Genomic DNA, 27,461 nt, shown 5'->3' on the forward strand with positions numbered 1-27,461 from the left:
GGTGGATCAAGTGTTATTATTATATTTATTTGGCGATGGCCTAGAATCCTACCACAGCATTCGGGTAATACTAATTTACGGAATGATGAATGGTCGGAACGCTCACTAATTTAAGTATTACCCCGTTAAAACAATTATTAAACCAACGCATAATATTTAAGTTAGGTTGGGGGTTAGCGTTTGGGTCAAGTGTTATTATATTTAATAATAATACTGTGAGCGTTCTAACCATTCCGTAAATTAGTGTTACCCAAGTCCAATGTTTTTATATAGGTATATTGGAATTAGGAAATAAAACATTTATCTCAATTTTAAGAGGCATACATTTTATTGCAATAAGGTTAATAACAAGTTGATAAATAAACAACAAACTCTGTTCATATTGAGTTTCTTTGCACCCAGTGCCTTTCTTTTTTTACTCTAAATTACGACTTGGTGTAAAGACAACAATGAACATCGTTCCTCAACTATGGAAAATACGTGAAGTTGCAGACAAAGTGTAAGTTTCATGTTTGATAATAAAGTTGGTTATACTGTGGGGTACAGAATATATTTATTTAAGATACAATATTTGGCGCTCCAGCGATTACGTAGAAAGTAATGCAAAAAAAACAAATGTGAGACAACCCTAGTTTGGGTCTAAAGGGGAATAATAAATTGTGAATGACGATAGGATTATATTCTCAAATTGTTATTTTCATTTTTTAAATTTTTTTGGCCGGTACTTTAAACTGATGACAAATAATTTAATTAAGTTTTAACAATAAATAAAACAAACAATTTTATCAGAACAAGGCTGGTGTTTAATAGTGTATACAAGCCAATATGCCTAATGTAATACTCATTGTATATATATATATATGTCTTAAATGCAAACCAATATGTGTTAAAAAAAACAATATTTAAGTGAAAACTTTAGAATAAAAATACTGTGGTCTAAGGTTCCTTATGGCATTGTAGTCAGTTTGCTGAGCCTTGACACAGAATCAGGCTTATGTAGTTTTTATTTGTAAGCAAAATTGCCTAGTTAAACTGCACTGGCCTTGACATATATAGCTTTATAATTAAATTCTGAAAAACAACTTATTGCTCATATTTCGTTTTTATTTAACAATATTTTATTCCAAATGATATGTTTTGCTAAGCGCATTTACATTTTGTAGCATAATGCATACATTTCTTGAAACTGTAAAGTCCCTTTATTTCTCCCAGCTAGTTTTCCTTTTTTAACTATAGTAAAATTCACATATGATGTAAAATATGTTTGGGCACATTCTTTATTAAAAAAGGATTAACAATATAGAGTAACAGCAAACAGCACAACTACCAAACTAACAATTGGTGTACATTTTTGACTATATTCTTTTTAAAGGTAAAATTTTGAAACTTTTATACTGGCCCAAACATTAACACATGCACTGAATCAACTGATACCTAACAAACAGCATTTTTATTTTTAGGACCAATGTGGTAATGAACTACTCAGATGTTGAGGCAAGAGTACGCGAGGCCACTAATGATGAGGCCTGGGGCCCATCTGGATCCATCATGCAAGAACTGGCCAAGGACACATTCATGTATGAGTGCTTCCCAGAAGTAATGGGAATGATGTGGAAAAGAATGCTGCATGAGGGAAGGAAAAATTGGAGACGGATTTATAAGGTGTTTTGTCTCCACCATTTGAAGCACTTATATATGTGTAACTGTACTGCAAGCAATATTTAACAATGCAATCCCCTATGGTTCACATCAGTGGCGTATCCAGGGGTGGGGGGGGTTTGGGGGTTCGGACCCCCCCTTTTCGTAAGTGACATTATCGTTTTTTTCAGGGTTTTACTCACCGTCCAAAGCTGCGTGTTTTTAAATGTAATTGGGTCACGCGTCTTAAGCTAAAGCGAAACCAAAATCAAACGCAAAACGCAGTTTTTTTAACTATGTAAGTGGACTATTTTAACTATGTAAAGGGGAAACATTTTCGCGCTTCGCGAGAACTTGCAAGAAATTTAAAAGATATGCCGTTATACAAAAAATAAATCGCACTTGCTTCGCTCGCCAGGTGCGCCCAAACTTTAAAAGGTTATCAAACACTGAACTAGATTACCTAACTATTAAAATTATCGTGTTTCTTCGAAGTAGTTTTATATGTCGCGCTAATCGATACACCCGGGAAAACGATCTTCGTTTAGTATTGCAGGTGGCGAGAGACGTGCTTGTAATGTAGCGTAGTCCCGTTAATGGATCTACCAAAATCAATCACATATATTTCACAGTCTTGTTTTCGTTTTTCTCCTGAAGTTAACGATTGCACGCTAAGCAGTTTCGCAGCTGGCGCCTGGCAGGATTGTTAACAATGCACGTGTTCGGTTTTGGGTCTAAATGTTCGCTTTTGCTGTCCGTTGATGGACTGTTTCTGATGATTTTTTTTCTTATTTATGACGTCATTAACGTCAGACGAAAAAAACGGGGAATTCCCTAAATTGAAAATTCGGACCCCTCCCCCCCCCCCCCCCCCTTTTTGAATTTCTGGATACGCCCCTGGTTCACATGAATCACAAATACAAATAGTTAAAGAGTATATATATTGTTTATCTTCAACATTTTTAAGTTGATATAGTGTTTAATGCTGAATATTCTTCTATCATAATCATAGGCGCCAAACTTTTAAAATCCCAGGGCGTTGTTTTTTTAGACAGTACCAAATTTCTTATTAATTAGATAAAAGTGTGAGCTCTTAGATAACAGCTGTTGCCTGTTATCACTGAGCCAAACATTTAACTTTTTTGCACATTTGGGCAAAAAGTGTCCATTAAAATGGCCAAAACGTATCAATAATTTAAAAAAAAATTGCGTAAAACATAAAAAAGTATACTTGGGGATTCTAGGGCCCCATGCCTATATGGCAATTCAGGAAAGTTTTAATCACTTTTGGTTCACTAAGACTGTTTTTCCACTTATATTTTTTGTCATTTGCTGTGGCCACAAGCTATTTGTTGGGTTTATTTCAGTTTCCATGCATAGCGGCTTTGTGATTGGTCTGATATGTTTACATCCCACCTACTTTTATTTAATGATTCAGGATTTTATTGTGAACAAAATTTTCCTTTTTTTGCGACATTATTTGTTATATATGTATTACCAGGCATGTCTTTATAATATAAACAAAATTTATAAGATATGCATTAAAGTGAATATATATATATATTTGATGTACTGTTTTTTCAAGTTTACCTATTTTATGAATTGTGTTTACTTAATATTTTTCTACAGGCACTGCTTTTGTTGAGTTATCTTATTCGCAATGGATCGGAAAGAGTTGTGACAAGTGCCCGGGAGCATTTGTATGATTTAAAGTCACTGGAAAACTACACTTGTCACGGTACAATTATGTTTTGTATAAATATTTATTTTATTTTAATTAGGTTTTACTATGCTTATTAAAAGAATACTGCTTAAAACACTAGATTATGCGGAATATGCATTTACTTATGTCATGTATTGGTGTCTTTACATAGCACTTTACCTGAAAATAGGCAGGCGTGTTTGTGCATGCAATTATGGTTAACAACAAAATATTTTATATAGTTGAAAAGCAGTCTGTTAGCTCACTGAAAATAAGTCCTAGCTATTTTTCGGTTGAAGGCTGAAATGGAAACATTTTAAAAATATAGATTTGGTATGACATAAATAGCTTTTATATATCTTTGTACCAATTACCATTTTGGACCATAGCAATGTGGTCATTTATGTCATGAATATTGGGGGATTCACATGTCCTATCCAGGCAATAAAACTATTTATACTAATGTTTATAATTTGGCCCTTAGAAGGTGAAATTTATCTTATGTCGCACATTGAGCTTGACAATATTTCTCTTGTGTTGATGTTACAGATGAGCATGGCAAAGATCAAGGAGTCAATGTTCGCAACAAAGTCAAAGATATTATTAACCTTGTTCAAGATAATGAGAGATTGAGGGAAGAGCGAAAGCGTGCAAAGAAAAATCGCGACAAATATGTTGGCATGTCATCCGAAGATGCTCGTTTCTCGAGTGGACGACACAGTAAGACCAATTTTTTTCAAAGTCAATTTGTTTTGATGTATATTTTGATTGAGTGACTGCTTCCTGTATTGCTGCTATGCACTCTGGCAGCACACAATCGTAAGCTTCAAAACACAGTTATATGCAAGCTTTGATTGATAGCAGTTGTTTATTATCATAAAATCGGAAGTTGACCTAACCGGCAGCTGCATTGTCAGTTAATTTGATTTGTTGTTATCTCTCGAGCTTTCTTGACCTGCTTTAATTTTTGCTTAAGAGGCATAAGATTTAAAAACAAAAATGATTTTGTAGGATGTGCAGAACTGGAACTTAATCCTATAATAATAATGGTTTATTTTTGTAAAATGGTTTCATTTCCTTGTATAATTGTACTAAAGCTGTGACCAAGAAAAACCTGAATTTTATTGGCTTGACAGTGTTGTTTTATATTTAAGGGATGAACTATAGTTGTATGATTTTTTCAGGATTTGTGTTGTTAAAGATTTGTTTAAAATCCAGAACAATATAGATATAACAACAATGTATGTTATGTTATCTCACCTTCATTATTCTCAGCAAGGTTTGTCAATTGCATGTAGGCTGTTGCATGGCTTAAGTAATATTTTAGTCTAAAATTTGACAGACTTTACACAAAAATTAAATTTATCTTATTTTTACGAGCTTGGTTTTAGTAAATTTATAAAAAAATTGTGTATTTTCAAAGCATAATAATTACGAAGATAAGTTACAAAGCATTTCTTTCAAACATAAAAAAATAGTTGAAAAGTAAACTAAAGAGAGCCAATTTTTAATTTATTTAATTTAACACCAAAGTCATTGACGAAACAATGATTGGAAATTTAAGGCTCTGCTCTGCCTCAGTAAAATTATTGTGGTATCAATTATGTCATTGGTTTAGAAAAAGGCACATTTAAATATCCGAGTGTTGTGCTCAGATTTTTCCCCACCCCCATCACCAAAACCGGTTGATCGATATGGCAGAGGTAAGGTTGCATGTGCATTAGAAATGCATTACTGCAGCACTAGTCTCCATCATTTGTGACTTGCAACGAGATTCGTTGTTGCTGAAATTGATTCACTGATGATGCAAATCTACCTGAATTTGTAGTTTTATCAATTATCGTGAACTTTTTTAATTTGTTGTGTTGCTTTGTCTATCTATTTCATATTTCATATTTTTAATCTTAAAAAAAATAGTTTTAAAAATAACAGTTTGATTATTGCATAAATATCTATAACTATCTATAACTTAATTTCAATCTCTAAGTGTGTTGGCTATTAATTTTGCATCAGTGGGACATGGTTGTTTAACCCGCTGCTATCCACTATGACATATTAGACAAAAACCTTTGCTATCATTTTTTTGTTTAATTTTCTATTTCCAGTATAGAATTGCATGCAGCATAAAATACACCAATTTAATTAATATTATACTTTCAATCTGTGTAAGGCGAATACAGTTTTTATTGAAAAAACAATCCAGCTGAACTTTGTTAATTGAGTATTTAAATGCCTCTCACAAATTAAGCTTTGTTTCCTTATATTATATTATATTATATAATTATTGCAAAAAAAGTATATTTAAAAACAGTCTACAATTTGTGCATGTGTTATACAAACAATTATATGTCACTAGCCTGGATGTTTTTTAGAACTATACACTAAATACAAATCAACAAGTAGCCAACCAATATTTATTGTAATTCAGTAGCCTGTAACTGTTTTGAAGCACCTGGAAAAAGCTGCTTGAACAGATAAAATATGTGTTATTATGTAATTTGCAGCAAAGCTTCTGATGAGTGATGTTTAGTTATACAAGTATAATAAAATCATAATTTTCTGTAACACAATTCATACTTTGTAAATTGTCAGTTCCTATGTTGCTACGCTTTAGGTGGGGGTGGAGGCAGAAGAAGTGAGGATCGTTCATATGAATGGCGAGATACAGTTGATTCATATGAAGATGAACCAAAATCAAGTCGAAAACAAAACAGGGGCTCAAATGGTTCTGCTGGATACAGGTAAATTGCAAAAAGTTACATTCAACATTATTTTAGATAATAAGTTTGATGTTTCTCTTTGAAAGTCACAGTTGAAATACTGATAGTTTGTAGTCCTCTGTATGTAGTAAGATACAGTTTGATAAACAAAGGAGAATTTGAATATAGTTTGTTCAAATTTATTTTATATTTGACGCAGGTTATTTTACGAGATTGCTGTGTCAACAGTTTAGTTGACATAAAATGTAAAATATTTGCAAATAATAACAAAGAACTAGCATAGTGTCGAAATAGCAAATGAGATAATTAGAAAACCACAGAAAAACAAAGTTCGACTTGACTGCAATGTGTTTAACCAGGCCTGCATGTTTAATTCTGGTGACTCCGTATATTTTATATTGCTGTAATGAAGATATAATACAGTTATAATGTTTATGCATGCAATTTAAAATTAAACGAAAATTTGGAAAAGCGCATTACAAATTTTGGTAATTTTGTAAACAATTTTTGTGCATTTTGTGAACAATATTAACATGAAATACTTCGGAACTGATTTTTGATTACCTTGAATATCATTAAAAAGAAAATATGACTAACTTTGCATTAAAACTTTAGCTGGCTTCAATCAATTGATGTAAAGTTTAGAATTTTGTCACAATTTAGAAGTTTGGAATTGCATTCAGGAAATCTTCATCAAGGAAATTTGCCGTGGGCCAGTAGAATTGAGGGTGCGGGCCGGATATGGCATGCAGGCCATAGTTTAGTGATCCCTGAACTGAATAACTGTATTTCGTTCATGTTTTCGTTTGATTTAATTTATTTGCAAATTCCAGTGATGACTCTGCTCCTTCTGACAATGATGATGGGCCAAGGTATGGCAAGATTGAAATGCGCGCTTCTAAGTTTCATGATGAAGAGACAGTGACAAAGACTAGCACACAAACCAGCACAAAAACAGAAACCAGGAAAAAAAGCAAAAAGGTATTTGAACTTACAAATATTTGAGGATGCCTGGTAGTTTTATGTTATTATTTAGACTTTTGTCAAACTTTAAAATCCTATCCCATTTTTGTGATAAGTTGTGTAGGTAGTTAAGTTTAGCTCAATAATATGTTGTACTTAAACATGCAAGATGCAACCACTAGTTTTAGTACTGGTATTTGCCTAATACCATAACATCGTAAAACAATCCTTATAAATCAATTGGATGCTTTTTTGAGGTTGATCTTGGTGCAGCTGCCAACTATAAAGGTGACAGCCCAAACACTGAAGTACCCACTCTTAGATCTCCAACTGCAGCTCCAACTAAGGTGACTTTTTTAAACTACTTAAGAATATACTTTGTATTACAAAACGTTTTTATGTTTTACCGGAGAGTTAATTTTTTTCAGAATACCAATGCAGCATCTGGATCTGCTGACCTTTTAAATGATCTTTTCGACCCTACTCCTGCTCAAGCAACAAATGTTGATTTGATTTTTGGTAAATTTTAATTGATTTTCATTATTTTTGACTGATATATTTTTTTTATTCTTTCTACGTTACAAAGACTTCAGTCAATGTTGCATGGTTTCTTCTTTACTATTGAAATAGTCATATTTTCTCTGTAAAATATGCCATTGAAAATGTGGTTGCACACTAATTGTCATTATTGTTATACTTTCATTTGGTGTGCAATTTTCAATATGAGTTTTGGTGATTTTTGTTTCATTTTTCAACCATCGATCGTTATCACTTCAGGCGGCGGTAATGAACCTGTACAAAACGCCGTACCAGCCCCTCAATCACCCGGCGGTTTTGCTGATTTTACTGCCTTCTCACAAGCACCCGTGGCAGCAAATCAATTTAATCAGCCCTCTTGTAAGTTTACCTACTACACAACATCGGCGAGAAGCGTTAATTTTAACACCATGAAAATTAGGAGCCATGTTGTTTAATTTATTTGAAAATATGAGGAGTGTGTAAACTATTTTTTTTGCATGAAAAGTGACTCTTATTTTTGTTTTGTTGCCTAAGTTTGAAGGAACTTGCAACGTGTATTGGTTTAAAACAGTTTGCTATTTTCTGATAATTTATACGTAGCTTGAAATTTATTTTAAATACCTGATTCTTCCTAATAGCAGGGAAAAGTAATGTTTAGAATACTGTAAATCTTGTAAATTAGTTTCTTCTTTCCTCCAGCGACGCCAACGCAAGATGACTTTGCAGCTTTCCAATCGATCCCTGCTCCATTAGAACCTTCCTCCTCATCAAATGATAACTTTGATCCCTTTTCATCACTCTCGACCTCTTCTTCTGCACCTCAGCTGCAGCATCAAGCTCCTCCTAGCAATAACTCTATGCCCCCCTCAACAAACCTCATGTCACCCATGGCCGGGGCTTCCGCTGTGTATGGGGCACCCATGATGCAGGCCTCGTCGGTTGCAGCGCAGGGATACGGATCTTCAATGTCGCAAATGAACAATATGCAAGGTTTCGGCATGACCGCTTCCACAGGGGCTTCCCCCATGGCAACACCGAGCATGGGCCAAAATCAAGCGTCTCTCTTCAACGGAGCTGGTAAGTTACGCTGAAAACCGTGTGCCAGTAAAGTTTCCACATGAAGCATTTGCGCACTTTGGCAAAATTCAAGATGTCTGGAACCCACATTTCATTCTTTTATTGAAAACTTGTAATGATTAAACCATAGCAGGTAGATAGTTGGTTTTAATTTTAACACCATATAGACGTCTATATTATAGACGAAACCATAAATGATAATAAGGTGTAACTTTGTAGTCACATGTTCCCTGTTACTAAGATTTAACTGCTTTAAGATGATAAACCAAAGCTTGCAATACAATGCGGATATTGCCATTCTAGCATTTCTCATTAGTTCTTTGTAAAGCTTGTAAATCATTTTTCACCTGCTATAGGCTCTTTCAGTGTAGCAGGGTCAAGCTTACTAACATCTGCTCAGCTTGTAGTATTGTTGTGTGCAGCCTCGCAACAACAAAATCACCATCAGCAGCAGCAGGCACTTGCTCCGGCCCCTAACGGGCTGTCAGCTTCTAACAAGAGCAATATGTGGTCCAACGTCAAGGGCGTCAACATCAGTCTCGACTCGCTAGGCAAACGCGACAACAGCAAGCAACAACAGATGTCCATGAAGCAGCTTCAAGGTCCTGTTCGTTCTCGACAATTAATATCCTGTACAATAAATTTAACCGATTGTTTCCACCATTATGGATCGCATTTCAATACAAATTATTAAAGGATATGTTTTTGGTAGCAAATTAAAATCAAAATGACCTTGGTAAACAAGGTCGTCGAATTTTTATTTAAGGCCATTTTTAACATTATAACATTCCAATATACCGCGTCTGTAAAAAATTAGCTTTTATCACACACATCCTGTTGTATATATCGCAAACACGAAAAAGCGTCCTGCGCTAGCGCATTAAGCGCCGCTGCTTCGTGTTAAACATTACTAATTTTTTGCTCTTATATGAATTGTGTTTTTGTTTGTCCTAAGTATTCCAAAAAGGCTAACCAATAACCATTGTCAGTAATGTGTTGGGACACTTGCACCTGCGCTAACTGCCGGCCCCTTATATACGACTCATTGAGCTTTATGCGCTTGCTGCTTTCAGCTGTTTATTGTGGTGGTAGATATTTAGAAACACGCCCCATCCCACGGCCTACAGGAGGGGATTTATCGATTTTTGACCCTTTGTCTGTGAGACCTCTTGTGACCGTCTGTGTTGAGTCAATTGGTCACATATACAACATGTTGTTCTGTGTCACATATATGTCGTTTAAACTTTAACAATGAATACAGTGTACGTATGTTTGAAGACGCCTTATAAATATTCGATGTTATGCCCCAGCACTCATTTAATTGTAGTAAGTAAAGGTTACACACCCGACAATAGGTAATTTACCTTTCTGTTCAAAAAAGCTGTTTTCAACGTAACTATTAACAATCATTTTAAACGTTTTAATATTATTTCCTCGGTTTTCAGCAGCGTTCATTGTTCATTGTTACAAGGAAGCGTGTAATTCAAGCCTAGTATGAGTCCAATATTATATAGAATAGACCCTGGTGCCTTTATTTTATTTTTAATTGAAAAGGAAAATAGGTTAATAACTGGTAGAAGTTGCGCAATTCAATGACTCTATTAAAAGTGCATGTTTTACTGCAAGTCGTTTTTGTATTTTGTTATGTAATGAAAGGTATTTTCTTTAAATTAACTTATTTTTATTTACAGCCCTTAATCAGCCACAGCAACAGAACCTTCCAAACCAAATGGCAGGGATGAATCTTAGTGGCGCTCAACCAAACAACATGATGACGTCACCCCAGCAACAAATGGTGACGTCGCCTCAGCAGCAAATGATGACGCCACAACAACAACAACAACAACAACAACAACAACAACAGCAACAAATGATGATGATGCAGCAACAGCAGAAAATGATGATGGCTGGTAAAAAAAGTTTTGAGTTGGTCGATGAAAAGTAAACAACACACACTATTATCACATAAAATACATTTATGTGATAATAACTTTTTTTATTTATAAAAAAGTGAATTCAACACGTATTTTTTTAAGTTATGAAGGAACGTCCTGAGGATATATCTTTCGTTAAAAAAAGGCTATTGGAATATCAAGTTTAATGTTGTACCCTGAAATCTAGATTTGTCACTCAAAAAACAACTACACATATTGTAATGGAAAATATTTTTCCTCTCTCGCAGTTTGTATCATTCACAAGTTTGTTGTACTAAGCCGAACTAAAGTTTTAATGACCTGCCCTTTTTGTTCCAACGACATACAGGGCAGACTGCGCATCGCTATCCAGTATCTATTTATCTAACATACGGTATCAAATTCCCATTAACTTCCTAAAGGGATATGCTATTCGCTTGTTAGCTTACAGTTTGCCTCGTCAAACTGCGTACTTCATCACGATAAACGCGGTTTAGTAACCAAACTGTGGAACAACGCTTAAAGAACTTAGTCCCTCAGAAATTGTTAGTTATCAAGTCATTATCAGTTCTTAGTTTAAGAACGTATGTCAACTTGGGTAATCGGCATAGAATTGCCTTATTGACACTTGTTAAAAAATTAAACGTACAGCTTACAACGTCTTTCAAGTTTGGTTTATCAAGCCAACAGACGCAAATGGGCACAACCTTTTGTACTGCCATAAAACGACAACAAAGCCAGAAAGTTTGGCATATGAAGTGATAAAGAAGATCACACTGTGCAGTTAAACCTACCCCTGTTTGTTCCACAAACAGACTCCACGCTGCTGTGTTTTGAATAATGTTTGCTTTACTGGTTGTAGGTTGTTTGCAAATTGGAATTGATGTTTGATTCGCATGACTAAATTACAAAACAAATGTGTAAAAATGGTCTCCATTATTAAGTTCTGGCACAACTGTTTGTTTTTAAACACCGTTCCTTTCTTCGCAGGGATGGCCAATACCAATTTTGGTATGCAGATGGGCATGGGTGCGAGCCCAATGGGGGGTATGCAAAACCCCCAGATGGGCGGAAACATGGCCTACCCCATGAACGCTGGCATGGGTGGAATGCCAAGCGCTGGACAAATGAACATGCCAAACATGCAACAACAGGGCTCCTATGGAAATTTTATGAAATAAAGATGTTTTGTTTTTACACGCATTTTGGTCAGTAGCGGCGTCTAGAATCGCCCTTCGAGACCCAGTGGCGCCTGTCCTAATGTGGTTGTCGCACATCTCAAGAAAACAAGCTGTATTATTAACATTTTATTAGTGGTTGCCATTACATAACTATAAGTTTAAGTGAAAATATTAACCTGTGCATAACTACTTGTTAATTTTAAATCGAATTATTTCTGTCTCGACATTTCCGTGTACCGCCAATGGACAGTTGCTAAGCAGAAAAACAAATGCTAGTTCACATAAAACGGTCGAACACCTGGTATTTAGTCTGCACCGTCCAGGCGCGCATACAGTTAAGGTTGTATGGTAATTGTTTAGGGCTACACTTCTCATTGTGAGTTGAAACGATGGTTTGTTTATCGCTTTATGTTTTCAAATGGCAATGTGCTTAACATATACGCTTGTCAATCTAATTTAATAGCAAGAGTGTGACACTTTCGTCTCGTTCGGCGGCTAAATCGGGAAACGTTTGTACTGTAATGGTTTTTATTGTTTTTCGGTTTCAATAGCTGTGTAAACTGTTAAATATTTTCAAATATCACAAACAGCCAATTTTGTGCTTGGTAGCAATGTTTTGTATCGTTTTTCGGTACACCCATTTTGCTGTGTCCTAACTGGAAAAGCGTAGCTAGGGGTTTTCGTTTTACTTTCCTTTCGGTCCGCCCGTGTTTGTTTGTGTAGTTGAAGTGCACTTTTATTGTAATCATATCTCTATTTAGATTTGAATTTAGGTTTCCCTTTTCATTTTTTTGTAAATATAGTCCTTTTAGGCCGTGTAAAAACACCTCGTCGCAAATTGTCGCCGCATTCTTTGTTTAGTTTAATATTAGTAACACAAAAAAGTGTTCGTAGTTCGTGTAATTATTTAACATGAATAAAGGAATTCTTTGGAATAAAAGTGATAAAAACAACCCCTGCAAGTTGTTTTTAACTCAATAAATGGCGTAAATATCGCAATTGATGGTAAGTGCTGGACAGCAGTGAACTGTTCGTTGCTAAAAAGTGTTTGTACGGCATCATGTATTTTCTCTGCTTCTACTGCTGCTATGGTGGCGAAAATAGCACTTTAGGCGTGGTGCACAAATCTAGCAATATGTGTCAAATTTGTCCTTGTAAAAACAGCTTCCGACCCTATGTGTAATTACCAATTCGCACAAACGCGTCACCGCAGCACTGATCAATAAAATCTGGTGTGGTACTTTATGCTTTGTTTTTCAGCGTCAATAACCAGTGTCAGGTTTAACAGGCATCGAGGCATTCTTGAACACTCAGGGGACAATTTTGAAGTGAGCTTGTGCTTTAATTGACACTTGGATGACATCACACGCATTTTAATATAACATAGAAACATTGGTATACATAGGGATCTTTTGAGATAATAATAACGATAAACCTGCAAAATTCTAAAACACGTCCGATATGGGCAATAGTTTAAGCAAAAAATTACAAAGAAAACCACATGTAGCAATCTAATCAGTTTACGTGCAAAATGTAAAACAATAGCCTAATTTTATAACAAAATGTAATTTGACTCAATAACTTGAGTCCAGGTCAAGTCATTTGTCTAAGTTCTGAAATACATAATTCAAGTCATTTTACCAAAACGACTTTAGTCAAGTCTTTTGAATAACAACACTGCCAAAATGTGAACATCTGTATGCGCGTACCATTCCCTTATTATCACAATGCTCAATTTTTATAGATGTACATTTTTGGCTCACGTTTTGCGATAAAGGTCGCTTTTTCTTCACAACGCAAACTATTGATTAATAGTCTTAGATAAAACTTTTTAAATTAGAAATCTATCCCTAATTGTCGTCGACCTTTTTGCTTAGAAATGCACTAATTTCTAACGGACCGGATGGTAAAATAATGTTTATAAAAGAACATACACGTGCGACGTAAGTACGTCCGGCGAGATTGTTTTGTATATGATTTCTATGACATTTGTTTACATGTTGTTGGCTGTTCGTAGCCTACAAGCGCGACTCTCTACAATTTTCAAATTGTCAAGTACAAAATGAATTGTGAGGAAATAAAAGCGTCGGAAGAACAGGTATAATATTGCCAATAAACCATACTGTAGGCGCTGGTCTAGAGTCCTACCACATCTTTACTTTAGGCCTGTCTGCATTTCATGGCACTTTACGCCAGGTCTTGGAGGGGCAGAACCAAATTTTGAGGTGTGCTGGTGTTCAATTATGCTTTTTGCACACTTTAGTTTGATAGTCCACCACAATATAGCAATTTAGGTGTGCATGCACATTTCTTTACAAAAACATTGGGTGTACACCTGCCTGCCACAGAATGTAGACTGGCATTTAGGTAACCCCTAGACTTACATAAAATAGTCGCCCTGTGAACATGGAATGTTAACTTCACACATTTATAGGTCAAAAATTCCAAGCTTGAAAAACAAATATAGTAATAATACTTGAACTACCTAAACCCAAAATCTAAACCACACCCAATGTTATGCCGCACAGTGACATATTAGGAACCAGTACATCCAATTATTAAACCAACACACACTTTTTTGGGCTAGTTTTCGGGTCAAGGTTGGTCAAGTATTAGAAGGTTAAAATCAATTACTGAGTTTTGAATTTTTTTCATAATTTATTCTCCTATGAAAAAATTTATGCGAAAAATGTAAAACTCGGAATATTAAATTTAATAATGTTAAGCATAACACCGTCAAACTTCTGCCGATAGACTACAACTTATCTGAACTAACACAATATTTGTGTAAATTTACAGAAATCCTTAAATACTATGTGAAAACCATTAGATCAGTGTGAATGCATTTGCCTTAAGGTATTTTTACCCAGCTACCAAACTTCGAAATTCGCACAACTGTCTACGGATCGACAAATTTGCAGTACGATTTATTGCTAAAGCTGTGGACAGTACTTAAAAACTGAAGTTCGGTCCACAGATATTTGGATATCCAACTTATGAAAGACTGTCCACAGTTTTAGCAATAAATCATATAATAAATTACTAATTTACTGGTTTTATCCCAAAGTTTTTATGAACTTTTTTAAATACAGCACAAGCACAATTTTTTTATTTGCATGCAAGTTAGTTGCACCTCATTGGTAGACATTTGAGTTTGGATGGTATCAATCTAAATATTTACTAAATTTCAGTTTTGCATGTTTTTCACAATTTCAATCCCCTGTTCCAAGTACATCGATGTGTGACAAGACAGTGCTATGAAACCTGGCCAAAAAAACATTTATGCCCAACAGGGTTTAAGCTTTTTTCCCAGTGTTTAAAACTTCAATTGATTGAAATCATTGCACAATAGTTTGTATGGGTGCGGGTTAGCATTTGGGTTTTTATGTGGATTAACTATTAATAAATTTGTTCTAAAAACTATAGTGTTTTAACTCTTATACCAAATCTTATTTGATACCGTATTGCTTGGCAAATATACTCTTTTTTAATTTTTTAGGAATAACACCCAACACACTTAACTTACATTTAGTAAGGTTTGTGCAGCTTAATGAAATTATCACCAAATTTTGCAACAAATACAATTCAATTGTTTCATGCACATGTTTTTAACGTAGGAGAGTACATACTTATCCAAGGGAGGAGAAACCTTCTATAGCTACAACCTTATCGACTAATCTTAAGTTTACCCTAAAGTAATGTCTTTATAGTTACAAGAGAGGTCAAAAGAAGTCATAAAATATATTACAAAGAAAGATGATTGTTAATTTTTATGTGCTAAATAGGATTTTGAAATGTTATAAAAAACAAATATATATATATTTTTTAAATAACATATGGGATCTAACTAATTACTTTAATTTATTGTTTCTTATTGCTATAGTAAACTAAAGTAAACATTATAAGAAAACATAAAATGGAATTTAGCTTCTTTACTTTGATCTGTGTTGGTCTGTTGCTTGTTTTACATATAATCGTGTTTTTGTTGGCAGGTAAATGGTATATGTGAAGTTTTTAAAGAATATGTTAAACAATCAGATAAAGCTTTAAGTTGCCAGGCTGATAGCCTAATTGACAATATACGTCTGTTGAGAAATTTTTGTGTAAACCATTCAAATCAAGATTTGTTTATGTATGTATTTAGTTTCTATTTACAATGCTAAAAAAATAGTTCGTATCTAGAAATATAGTATTTTTATTTTTCATATTTAAAGACCAGTGAATTTACCATGACCTTCAAAATCTGTGGTCAATATATATTTTTGGGGACATTTTATTAAAAAACTTACGTGATTCAATACATTTAAAAAAATCTACTGTTTAACCCCATGTTTGTACAAATATATAATTCAATATAAGCAGCCACTTCTATATTTGTTTCAAGTAACTTACTTACTGGTTTTACACAGTTTGGTGTATTAAATTTTCTTTTCCAACATATTTCAGTGAGAAAAATATACCATGCAATGTGTCGCAGATACTTTCAGATCTTTTGAGAAACTGGAAACCTCACAGAAAGAGTAAGAAGCTAACATGGCATTTTTGTTATTTGAAATAATTGTTATTGTATTTTTTTTTCCTTTTTCAGCTATAGTTTGTGCATGTCAATTCATGGGGAATTTAGTTGCTGGCAATACACAAGCACAAACTTATCTGTGGAATATTGTATATCCAGAACAAATAAGGTGTAGATTTGTGTTTTTGTGATAGGAAAATTTAGTGTTCCATGTCAAGTCATTTATAAAATAACTAAAGTCCAAGTTAAGTGTTTCAAAAAAAGACAAGTCCAGTCTTAGCCAAGTCACTATTAGAGCCGATTAAATCTTGGATAACTGTTTTACATTAAAAAATAGAAAAAAAATAACCCAATTCTATAAAAAAATGTTTAAAACTCTCTTAATTTAAAAAGTTTAAGTCAAGGTATTGTCCAAGAGACTTGAATCAAGTCGAATCATTTTACCGAAACATAATAAGTCAAGTCATTTAAAAACAAAACAGTGACTTGAGTTAAGTCATTACAAAACTGGTTAATGGTGTTTCAACACTTTTTTGTATGTAAAATCTTTTGTTATAAATAAAAACAAAATAATTATTTTGAAACTATACAACAATTTAAAAATTGTACCATCATATATAATTTTTTTTATAAATATTTTAACAATATTGAATTTTCTAATTTTACTCTTATTTTAAGAGACCTTTTGCAGCTTGATGATCCACAAATTGCTGCAATTATTTCAATGATAATTTATAATTGCCTGAAGTCTTCTGAAGTCAAAATTGAGGATCTATTTTGCAATCAAATATCAAAGAGCATTGTAATAAAAATTTGTGAAAGCCTAACTGTTGTAAATGACCAGGACTGGGTGTAAGTCTTTCTGTTAAATTTATAATGAAAATATATGTTTTGGAAGGTAGGTATGTAGGTTTTCTTGTGTCTGTAAAACATTATTTGAATGCCTGTTATAAGTAATTTTTTGAACATGCAAAACTTTGTTTCTATAAATTAAATAACTACCTTCTAATCCCCAAAACTAAGGTTAATGAGGTTGGTATAGAAATAAAATCAATCAGCCGCAAGGACAAAAGACACTGCCAAAAATGTTGGCATGCTGTATGCCAATCTCTGTCATTGCAAATTGTTTTTTACTTTTAATAAAATCTCCTGCAACTAGAGTCATGTGCAAGCGTTAATAGTGAACAGCTTATGCAATAATTAATATAAACACATTTTTGGTAACAAACTTCTTCAATCAAACTTCTATTTTTTGAGCAGAATTTTGTGCATCGTTGAACACTTTATGCAGAGTAAACTGTTTTTACCCCTGATCTTCTCACAAGGGTCAAGTGACTGTAGGTAACTAGTGAAACTTTTATTAACTAGTGAGTTCAGTCTATTCTAAAAGATTGCATTTTAAGGTGCACAGTGCTTGATGTTATTTTGTGTTCTGCTGGCGATGTATTTGTGTGGTCAGACATGCCAGACCATTTCTTGCAATTTCTTGCACAACAATTTGCTAAAGATTGTGGCACTATAGATAATCTTTCTACATCAAGGGATGATACATCTTCAAGTAATTTAGTGAGTGGCTTTACTATTGTTTGTTGCTTTGGTTTTAATTTTTTTTTTCTTTTTATTACATGTTTTGAAAATTCTTCACTTTTAAAGTAAAATTTTGTTTCCTAACCAATTTTCAGTTGTATTTAAATCAAATTATGTCAGGATGTAGTGGGAACAGTAAAGTTGTTGGAAGTTCTTTGTCTGGTCACCAGTGATTACAATAAAGGCAGAGACATGTTAATGGAGGGAGAATTAATTGATATTGCAGTAGGTAAGTTTAGGTCATAGAACAACAGACACTGTAAGTTTTTTTTGAAGTATGTTTTAACTTTTAGATTTAGACTATCAATAAAAACATTTTACGAAAAAAAAAATTGTATGAAATATATTTATTAACCACCAAAGCAATTGCAATATCTTTGTCAGGTAATCTTTGTGATTTAAAAAAACAATGCTAAATCCAACAACATAAAATGAAAAAATCGAATTTGTCTAGCACAACTAAAGAATACAATTTTCATACAACACCGTAATAAAAAATGACGTAATAAACATTTATGTGAACTTGTGAAGTAAAATCACTGTGTTCGGTTTTGTTGCTGTATTTAACAAAAATATGTTGCAAAATAATAAATCTACCGTGAGCCACATTTTTTCGGTTTGAGGACCACAATGTGGACGCAAGTTGCTCACCCCTGAACTACGGATTAACATCAAACTGTTGCAGATATCTTGGGACGAATCCATCGTGCTGGAAAGGCAAACAGTTCAGGCGTGTTTGGTTTATCGCAAGTTAGATTGCCGGCAGTTGGCGCCAAAGAGCACAATCCTGTGACGGGTTTCAAGAGCAATCTGGTGCGCGTCATCGGAAACTTATGTCACAGGAACAGGACAAACCAAAACAAAGTAAGTGTTTTGTTCCACTCGACTTTTTCTATTCAGATTCGTGTGTAAACAATTTTAATAAATTGATTATCCTTGTAAGTACGTGTGGTAGTTGCACGTAAGAGATGGTTGGAAACTGTTGAATTGAGTCAGCTGTACCGATACATTCGGAAAAACAGCAAAGTTTTGCTTCTTGATAAGTCGCGTTTCATGTAATAAACCGTCGGTCAAATTCTCAGTTTCAGTGAAATGCCGTTGGTGTTTCTCTAGCATTTGTTCTGTGTATTTTCCTGTTTGTGCAGTTGAAATTAAAAAATGCCCTAAAGATTTTTTTGTAGTTAACTGAAAGGATCTTCGTATATAATTGGACAAGATTAGCGTCCTACATTTATTTTTGATACGTTACTGTTTTTAAAAAAAAAGAAAAAAAAAAGTTAGTTGTGAGTTATGACGCGCCCAGAGTTCAATTTGGTTGTCTCTGAGGCAAATCTTTAAAAAACATTTAGCTAGTGTTGATCGCGGTTTTAAACGATGGATATTCTGCAAAAAGGGCGTGAACACAGGGGCTTTAACACCTTAAATTCATCGTCTTAGATTTGATCTTAAGTCCGGCTTCTAAAAAACTTATTTTTACTTATAGATGCTACGTTACTTCTGGAATTCAATTGTAGCCATACAGACTATTATTTTTTATTTTTTATTTTAAATCTGATTTTAATGAGTTTACTGGAATAATTAAATGTCAATTAACCCCAGGCCCGGTCCTTATGGGAACTTGTTCCCGTTAAAAACCCAACAGGGGCGAGAGTGCTAACAGATCACTGTGCTACAGATAACGGCCAACACAGTTTAATCAAACATAACTCAGCTACCTAGAAATGTGTGTGTGTTTCACCTAAATTATGCCAATTAAATAATTTTTTTTTGTATTTTGATAAACGGTAGTAATCTTTCGTCCTTAATTGGTGTGATCTTTAAAGACATAAAAAACTGAACAAACCGGTTTTTGCTTTAATTTTGATATCAATAAGTTATTAGGGAGTGTGTTTGAGTTATTTCTCTTTAACGAAAAATCTGTACGATTACATTTTGCATGTCAGTCGCACATCTGAAAATGAGTGAGTATGCATGGTTTTCCTTTTGAGGCTGACTGTTTGCAGGGAATTTGATGTTTTTCTTAAAATCAATGCCGCTTTTTGACAGCAACAATAAGGGTGAAATAACAAAAAGAAAGCTTATAGGCCGATAATGGACCTTTTTTATTCAATTCAAATTAGTATAAAACACACGCCATCAATTTTAGACGGGTTACTTTCTTTATCGGCCGACGGATGACAGTATTTGTTTGTGATATGCCAGTTGGAAAGTACACACTTACCACCTTCCTGTTTAGCTTCGCTTAGCGGACAGTGTGCTTGTTAAGCAGAACAGGCGTTTTCTGCGCCGGGTCGGTGGGGAAATTGCGCAACACAATGGGAATTGATCGGTTTTGATGCCGAAAAGGACCAGCGATGATGTCACTGGCGGGTCGCAACATCACGCCGAAATTTTCCACCCGAAAATACCTTTCTGGCACAGGCAGCTCGCCTGCTAGCTGACGTGTTTACCAAACACAGTGTTGAGCAGCAAATGGTACGGCGCTTGATGAATGGGCAACATCCTGAGAGCTGGCGCTGCTCTCATCGGTAGCTTGGGAGGCCCCTTCTGCACCTCCCGATGTTGATCATCGCTTATAAGCTAGGAGCGTTGCTGACGTGCACCGATGTTGTTGCTGTTGCTGTTGCTGTTGTTGGTGTTTGCGGAAGCCCGTGCATCATTTCTCTGTCGGCCAGTTCCATTAAAGCACACGTATTCGGCCCCCTTAATCTCTCGTTTCTTCTGCCTCGACTGGAAACCTTTTTGCTGTGTTAACCCCTACAAACTGAAGCTGATTATAGAACGTTGCATTAAACTAAAATTGACGCTAATTTATATCGAACTGCATGTTCGTTATTCTCACAAAAAAGCAATAATAGCAACAATATTTTTAACCCTTAATTTGTGGCTTATCGCGGTAACTACCGTAACGTGTTTTTGGATAAATGCGTTGGGAATGGTTGAAAACACTACAATCAATAGAATTGAATAGATAAATGGATTTTATTTTGCTGAAAATGCCTTTCTTGTGAGATCGGCCGGTATACCGATACCCAATTTTTTACGCTTTTTCCAACCGATACCTGATACCGCTACCGATTTTTTACATAGCCTACCTTAAATATAGTAATAACTTAAATTAATTGAAAATAAAATGCAACTAACATTTCCAATTTAATCATAGAAAACTGAATAAATGCAAACCCGAGACAAACTTGCAACTTTAAAAGATAGGAAATTTGTTTGTTGTCGGAAAAAGGTATATCATATATTTTTATACTAAAATCTCGGCAACAATAATGGACGAAATTTACCGACACCGATTTGTCGGTAGGAAACGAATATCGGCCAATACTATCGGTAAACCGATATATAGGCCTTTTTTTAATATAGACCCATTCGAACTTGTCAAAACATAAACCCTTTATTTAATCTTTTAATTTTCCACACTTCATTCTTTTATTGCTTTGTCTCAAATAACAAACGCGCTGAAGAGGTTACATGCAAGTTTCACATTTGTAAACACAAACAAAATTATATCTCGGATGGATCTATCTCTGCTATAAAAGATTGTAGTTGCAAAACATTTAAATTGGATTGTTGTTTTTCATCAATAAAATCTCTCGCGAAAACGGGTTTTGAGGTTCCAAAATCGGATGCTAAATATTTATAAAAAACACAAATTTCTGACAATAGATAAAAGAGTATTTTCTACCAAGGCAAGAGTTCTAAGAATCCAAGATTTCATTTATGGTGACTATTAAGAAATTTACTTTTTTCGTAGACTATATAAGTCGGTATGTAATAGTTTTATGACACACTAAAAGCGTTTCATTGTTTCCAAGCTGTTGCATACATATCGACCCAATCTATCTGAGAAAAATGTAAGCGTTGCTGCATTCTACCTTTGTATTTCTAATCCCGGAAGGTGGTAACGTTCGCTACGTCGCACGTCCCTCGCTTTACCCCTTAAACGCATCCCAAACACATTCTACAATTAGAAACTTCTAAATTAAATTAAGTTGTTTTAATTCTGAGCAATATCATTTTGAGACTGAGCCTTGAAGTGCTTTTCCTGTACACCGCCGCCCATATCCGTCCGAATGGTTGAAAAAAGATGCGAGGCGAATTACCATAGGACTTTAACTAATAGCCATTGAACTTTCTACATGTCTATTTGCTACATAACTATATTATTTTATTAAGATACGTCCCGCGGTACACTTGCAAATCTATCGGGGCGTACTGATGTGCTGTGGCATACGGTTGAGTACCATGGCTTAAAGTTCAGAGAGGGTGTAGCATAATACGCCGTCATTAAATTACAAAGACGTAATCGATTCACGCAAAAAGAGGGAAAATTGAAAGAGATCATTGTCCGCCTTTGTTACTTCAAATTGGCAGGAATATAACTTGTTGACCAAATATTAAAAGCTAATCTCATGACCCCATATTTGTCGCTGTTTTCACCCATTCAAGTCACGCTGTTCTACAGGTCAAAGAGTTCAACCTGCTTTTGCGAAAAGCACGGAAGACTGTTGAGGACGACTTGCTGTATTGACAAATGTGTCGATCAAAAGTTTAAATAAAATACAACGCAAACGCGTCCAATGTGGCTGATTTTTCTAAATCAACAAATTCTGTCTTATTTATGGTTGAGAAAGTTATTGTATTGTTATCCATCTTGACACACTGACGACAAGTGGATTTTGTTAATGTGAAAGTTCAACATACCGTCCGTGTAAATCTGTACAGATGTGGACCAAATTGATTTTGAAAAGGCAGCAAAATGCCGTTACTGGTTTACCTCTTTAGTGTAATAAATGTATCTAGAATGTTTCACACTTCCACCCTTCATCGCTTAGGCTTTCATATATTTATTTTGGTGTTGCCTGGTATCAAAACGGTGTTGCTGGCGGTAACTTCAAGGGGATTAAAACTAGGATCAACGTGGAAATCTTAGTATTTGAATTCACAAATAAAGATATTATTTTAAGAGAATGAACTTAAAGCAGACAAACAGTTTTTACAACAAAATTGCAACTCTTCCTATAACCCTTGTATTACTATATCTCGTTAATAAGTTAGCTGAAATCCTACTGTCTAAAACAATAATACGTTCGCCTGTTGATTTGGATTGAATTGTGGAGCACCTTGAAGGCGAAAATATAAGGGTTTGTGTTAAAATAAATTAAAAAAACGTTACTTTTGAGGTAGACTTTTTTAAACTCATTTTTAGTTTTGGAATCGTAAACACTTAAGATCATGACCAAAATCCATGACCAGGGGCGGCAAATTTAAGCACGGTAGTTGCCCAATACTTGTCACCCAGCTGTAAGCCAAAAATGGTCTGTTCAGAAAAAAAACAGAGAAACTGATACGCGAACATTATGGAAAGGTGGTGTTAACTAACTCATGAATGCAGCAGTAGATTTTGTTCGCTTGGGAGCTGTTCCCAGTCCCCGATTGTGTATATAATCGCTCAAAACTCGCGCGTGTCTCCTGTGCATTGGGTGTCGTCATCGCGGGTGCTCTGCTTGTCTTACCTTTTTGTCGTTGGATGGTAGTTAATGAGAAACAAAGTTACCTGGTATATGCGCGTCACTCTGTCGCAACACAGTGCTGCGCAGAGCAAGCGCTCGCTCGATGTCGACGATCTTCCGGCTTGGCCAGCATAAAGCTAACACAAGAGAAGAGGTGCGTTTATTAGTTTGGTCGCAAACTGGCTGAGCGGTCATGCAGCTGGGCCATTGACTTTAGTTGTCAAGCTAGTTAAGGGTTGCTTTTTGTTGGAATTGGCGAAATCGGGTCATTATTTGGTGAATTAGTATTCTTGTGAGGTTTTAGGGTCGATATTATTGCATTAAATGCACATGTGCTTGCAAACGTAGGCTTTTTAAAAAAAATATTGATCGGACTGTATAATTCTTATTGGGCTATGTCGTTAATATAATTTCTTATTGGGCTAGTCGATAAGATTAGTCACTTCTATCACTTTCTAAATTGAAGAAAATTAATCTTCCTATATCTTTCAAATCATTGGGTCCAACTAAGAAAGTTAAACGGTGAATGTAGATTGCGTTATACTTATTAGTTTGGCATTTAACCTTATTCAAAAGCCTGAAAACGTCCTTGGCAATGTACATTCTGAAATTCTTGGGGTTAGGGTATTGAGAGGTCAAACATATTTTGAACGGAATCGTGTCGAACACTGCACGGGTAGAAGAATTTAGTTTTTTAGTCTTAGCATAATTAGTAGGCTAAAGTCGGTTCTATCTTGTGCCCAAGCGGCATCTGTGCCGGGGACGCGTATGGCTGCGTCCATGCGATGACGCTCGTGATAGCAATATCATCGAAGCGGAAGCCGCAGACGAGGGAATCCTCACCAACGCCCCCGCTCAACCAATTGGCTCTAACAAAACAAAGACCGGCGCCACTAACGTTCGACATTCCATACTGTTATATATAAAAAAAAATTCTACGAAGTATATGTTCTTCTCGTATAGAAACGGGGGTATTAACGGTGCCGAAAAACAACTTTGTCTACTTTTTCGTTAATCTGGCTTTATTCTTGGAATCGTTTTACCATGAACAAACTTGTATATGTCGTGTATGAATGATTAAAACGCTATTTGTCTTATAACATACTTGTAGCACTTTATAGGATTTTAATTAGGTCGTAACGCCCCAATTTTTTAAGTAACAGATACCCTAGTCGCGTCTTGTTCTCGAGGTGCTTTTCTGCTTTGTTTCTGCAACATACGCTTCCCCTTTGCGCATCCTGTTCATCGTCGTTCCAACCCGAGCCTCATTAGCGCGCAGCCAGCTTTCATTAAGGAATGGTTGCCTCGCCGTAGGAAGAGTGCTATAATTAAGTGTTAACCGGCAGTCGACAATCTAGGAATTCCATAGGACGCGTTGTATTTTGTTTGGATCGTTTTATTACAATTTTAAAGTGAAACGTTTTATGTATAATAGTGGGAGTTTTATCTCAATGATATTGGCGTTTGGTTTAATTTAAAATGTCTCGTCGTTTTAGAATTTTTATTATAAACCCTATAGGGCTGTTAGTGTTTGTTCGTCATTACTTAGTCACTTTAGACGCGCATGGAATGTGTTTTTAGCTCACACTATGTGCCGACCGAATTTGAGTGTCCATCTATTCTGGCTAATAGCATCGTTGGTCCGCTTCTAGTCTTATGTAGCAGTCCTCGTCTTGGTGGAAGTTTCAGCATTTATAGCAACAGATTGACGGTTGCTTGGTCTTGTTTCTGGAGCAACCGGTTAGCGCAGAGAAATGATTCACAGTCGCCGGTGGCGAGATCTATTGTGGTGCAGCGGAGACTTGGCGACAGTAGCTCAAACATGGTCTTGACTGTTTGCTACTATCACCAAGATCGGCGCTGTTATGTTAGTTCGTCCTCGCTTGCGGCCCACCTTAAGCGACATTCATGAGTCTAGGTAGCTAATATTGTTAAAAATATAACTGCGACTTCGTCTTAACAGGTATGTTAACTCGACTATTTTCATCACATTGTTTTGCTTCTTTTGGTATAACGTATTACCTTCCTATGCCTTAGTAATATTTTTTTCCGAATATTTTTTTAATAGCTGTCCGATTTCGTCACAAAGGGTCATATTTGAATGCTTATGTGTATTTCTAATACTTTATCAAACCTACAAATATGCATATTTTCTATAATATTATTTTTGTCTTCAGGTCCGCAACCTGGGTGGAATCGAGCTGATCCTTGACAACTTCCAATTAGATGATACCAACCCTTGTATCCTTTCTGATTCGCGTAGTTAACATTTTTCCGTTTGTTGTACGTTTAAAATACAGATTTTAAGATTGACTGTCGCCTTAAAATACGGTAAAACGAAAACATCTCCTGTTATAGTTTATAAACCAAACGAGTTTTGGTAATTACGTTGCGTACACCTAAAAAGTTTTGCCTTGATCTACCGACTTTGTTAACTTTGTCATGACGTGCAAAGAGCTTTATTCATAAATCTTTAGATTGATGATGGGCGCTGGCCTATATTAACATTCTCAGGTTACCCTACGATCGTCAGCACGCGATCTATGTATAACGCAAACCATGCACATCTGGCCTACATTGCTCGATTGATGTTCTATTCGCTTTCTGACAGGAAAATTGTGCCTTTGTTTTGCCAAGGTTCTAATATGTGTATACACACCGTCTAATCAAAGCCAGAATGCTCGCTAATTCGATTTAACAAAGTTATAATTGAATTCGCAAATATTCGCGAATTGTTTCACGATGACTACCAGTGCTCGCGCAGATTCTCTGCAAATCGGTTTTGGGTATGCCTAACCTCATTACCTACTTTTGTTTTGCAATATCATTATGCTTGATGGTTAAAAAGGATCCGCGCATAGGCAGACAAACATACAGGCCCGAGAATAATTTGATGTTCCCTATTCTTTCATATAAACGTATAAACAACTTGGTCCACTTGCGATTAATTTTAAGAAACAGATTCGGAAGGCTTGTGTACCGATCTTGCTGAAAAAGATAACGTAATGCCATATTTCAATTATAATTTGATTATATTCCTTTACAAACTACCTTTTAACTGCGTTGCCAGTTATTCGTCAGTGGTCAATTTGCGCCATAAGAAACCTATGCGAAGACAACCCTGAAAACCAGGTCAGTTCCCCTCAGGTTTTGCTAAGCTTATTTTATATTTTGCTTTTTTATCGCAATGCTTGGTTTTAGATCAAACAACATAAGAAGTATGCTGCTGTAAATATATTCGCTTTGCGGTATTCCGACCTTTAGTAATTAGTCCCCTTGTTTTCCCTACTTTTCTTTATTTACTAACACCAAAATGGAGTAAGCAGAAAATAACAATAGGTATCGCAGGAATAAACCAAACCGTCTTTTAAACTATTTCATGAATGCAACCAATGCAGATATTCATGCAAACCGCACACTATATTGCAGATAAATAATCTTCAATTTTTCACACACAGGGCGTGGTTGCCAGTTTCGAGAAGATTTCGGCCAGCGAGATGCCCTTACTAACGCGGAGAAATCCCAGTCCGAGTTAACATCACACGCGACAACTCAACAGCGCCATCTGTCTCAAAACAGCTCCGTCACGTTATTTTCTATCCTTGGTGGCAAAACAACGCAGTGTGCTATCGCAGCTCGCAGCACAGATATGCTTCCTTCCTTGTTTGCTTATGGATGTTGCTGAACGCTTGTATAGGCAACAGCCTCATCCGGTATTACACCGTCACAACATTTCGTTTGTGAAGCATTGTACTTTGACCGTACAACAATACTGATTTGCGACTAACTTTGTTCCTTCATAGGCAAGAGTCCTAGCCTTATTTCAACATTTCTAGATAACTCTTTATTATGTTTTAAAATCTTTGTGTTGTGTGCTTCGAAAATAAACCAACCGCCCAGCCCTAGAGCGTGTCATGTCTATATCTATAGTCTTTACCATAATCTAGTAATACTTTAGTTCAGTGGTCTTCAACCATTTTAAAAAGCGAAAAAAATGCGGTTTCCTGCACCCGCTGTCATTTCTGTAAATTCTTTCGTAACACGGCGGAGCAGCTAAGGAAAATTTATGATAGATAAAAGGATCTATTATCCAGTCTTGTTGAACGGCGTCAGGCTGTCGCCA

General features: G+C 35.4%; 2 protein-coding genes across 4 annotated transcripts; both read left to right on the forward strand.

Moving 5' to 3' along the window:
- The first annotated feature begins 282 nt into the window (after nucleotides 1-282).
- On the forward strand, nucleotides 283-12,953 carry LOC146164024 (clathrin interactor 1-like). Of its 3 annotated transcripts, XM_083381284.1 has the most exons (14): nucleotides 283-499; nucleotides 1,461-1,662; nucleotides 3,268-3,376; nucleotides 3,890-4,060; nucleotides 4,996-5,043; nucleotides 5,955-6,081; nucleotides 6,894-7,041; nucleotides 7,281-7,370; nucleotides 7,452-7,542; nucleotides 7,801-7,920; nucleotides 8,242-8,619; nucleotides 9,042-9,221; nucleotides 10,311-10,529; nucleotides 11,523-12,953. In XM_083381284.1, the coding sequence occupies exons 1-14, from the start codon at nucleotides 450-452 to the stop codon at nucleotides 11,711-11,713; spliced, it is 2,124 nt and encodes a 707-aa protein (XP_083237410.1). In that variant the 5' UTR covers nucleotides 283-449; the 3' UTR covers nucleotides 11,714-12,953. The 3 variants fall into 3 exon arrangements, with proteins under 3 accessions (XP_083237410.1, XP_083237412.1, XP_083237411.1); XM_083381286.1 differs by lacking the exon at nucleotides 7,801-7,920; XM_083381285.1 differs by lacking the exon at nucleotides 4,996-5,043.
- A 758-nt stretch (nucleotides 12,954-13,711) lies between these two features.
- On the forward strand, nucleotides 13,712-27,235 carry LOC146164025 (ataxin-10-like). The gene is made up of 12 exons (XM_083381841.1): nucleotides 13,712-13,811; nucleotides 15,706-15,845; nucleotides 16,160-16,233; nucleotides 16,302-16,398; nucleotides 16,908-17,081; nucleotides 17,490-17,570; nucleotides 17,633-17,795; nucleotides 17,937-18,045; nucleotides 18,502-18,680; nucleotides 25,516-25,579; nucleotides 26,409-26,470; nucleotides 26,797-27,235. Exons 1-12 carry the CDS (start codon nucleotides 13,776-13,778, stop codon nucleotides 26,872-26,874), a joined length of 1,257 nt encoding a protein of 418 aa, XP_083237967.1. The 5' UTR covers nucleotides 13,712-13,775; the 3' UTR covers nucleotides 26,875-27,235.
- The last annotated feature ends 226 nt before the right edge of the window (nucleotides 27,236-27,461 follow it).

Source organism: Ascidiella aspersa, chromosome 2 (assembly GCF_963924565.1).
Source record: "Ascidiella aspersa chromosome 2, kaAscAspe10.2, whole genome shotgun sequence".
NCBI lineage: Eukaryota > Metazoa > Chordata > Ascidiacea > Phlebobranchia > Ascidiidae > Ascidiella > Ascidiella aspersa.

Coding starts and splice junctions, on each gene's coding strand:
- LOC146164024 (XM_083381284.1), top strand. CDS start 450: ATGAACATCGTTCCTCAACTATGGAAAATACGTGAAGTTGCAGACAAA. Junction 7,371..7,451: donor CAACTGCAGCTCCAACTAAG/GTGACTTTTTTA, acceptor AATTTTTTTCAG/AATACCAATGCAGCATCTGG. Junction 7,921..8,241: donor TCAATTTAATCAGCCCTCTT/GTAAGTTTACCT, acceptor TCTTTCCTCCAG/CGACGCCAACGCAAGATGAC.
- LOC146164025 (XM_083381841.1), top strand. CDS start 13,776: ATGAATTGTGAGGAAATAAAAGCGTCGGAAGAACAG. Junction 13,812..15,705: donor TAAAAGCGTCGGAAGAACAG/GTATAATATTGC, acceptor TTTTGTTGGCAG/GTAAATGGTATATGTGAAGT. Junction 25,580..26,408: donor ATTAGATGATACCAACCCTT/GTATCCTTTCTG, acceptor CTGCGTTGCCAG/TTATTCGTCAGTGGTCAATT.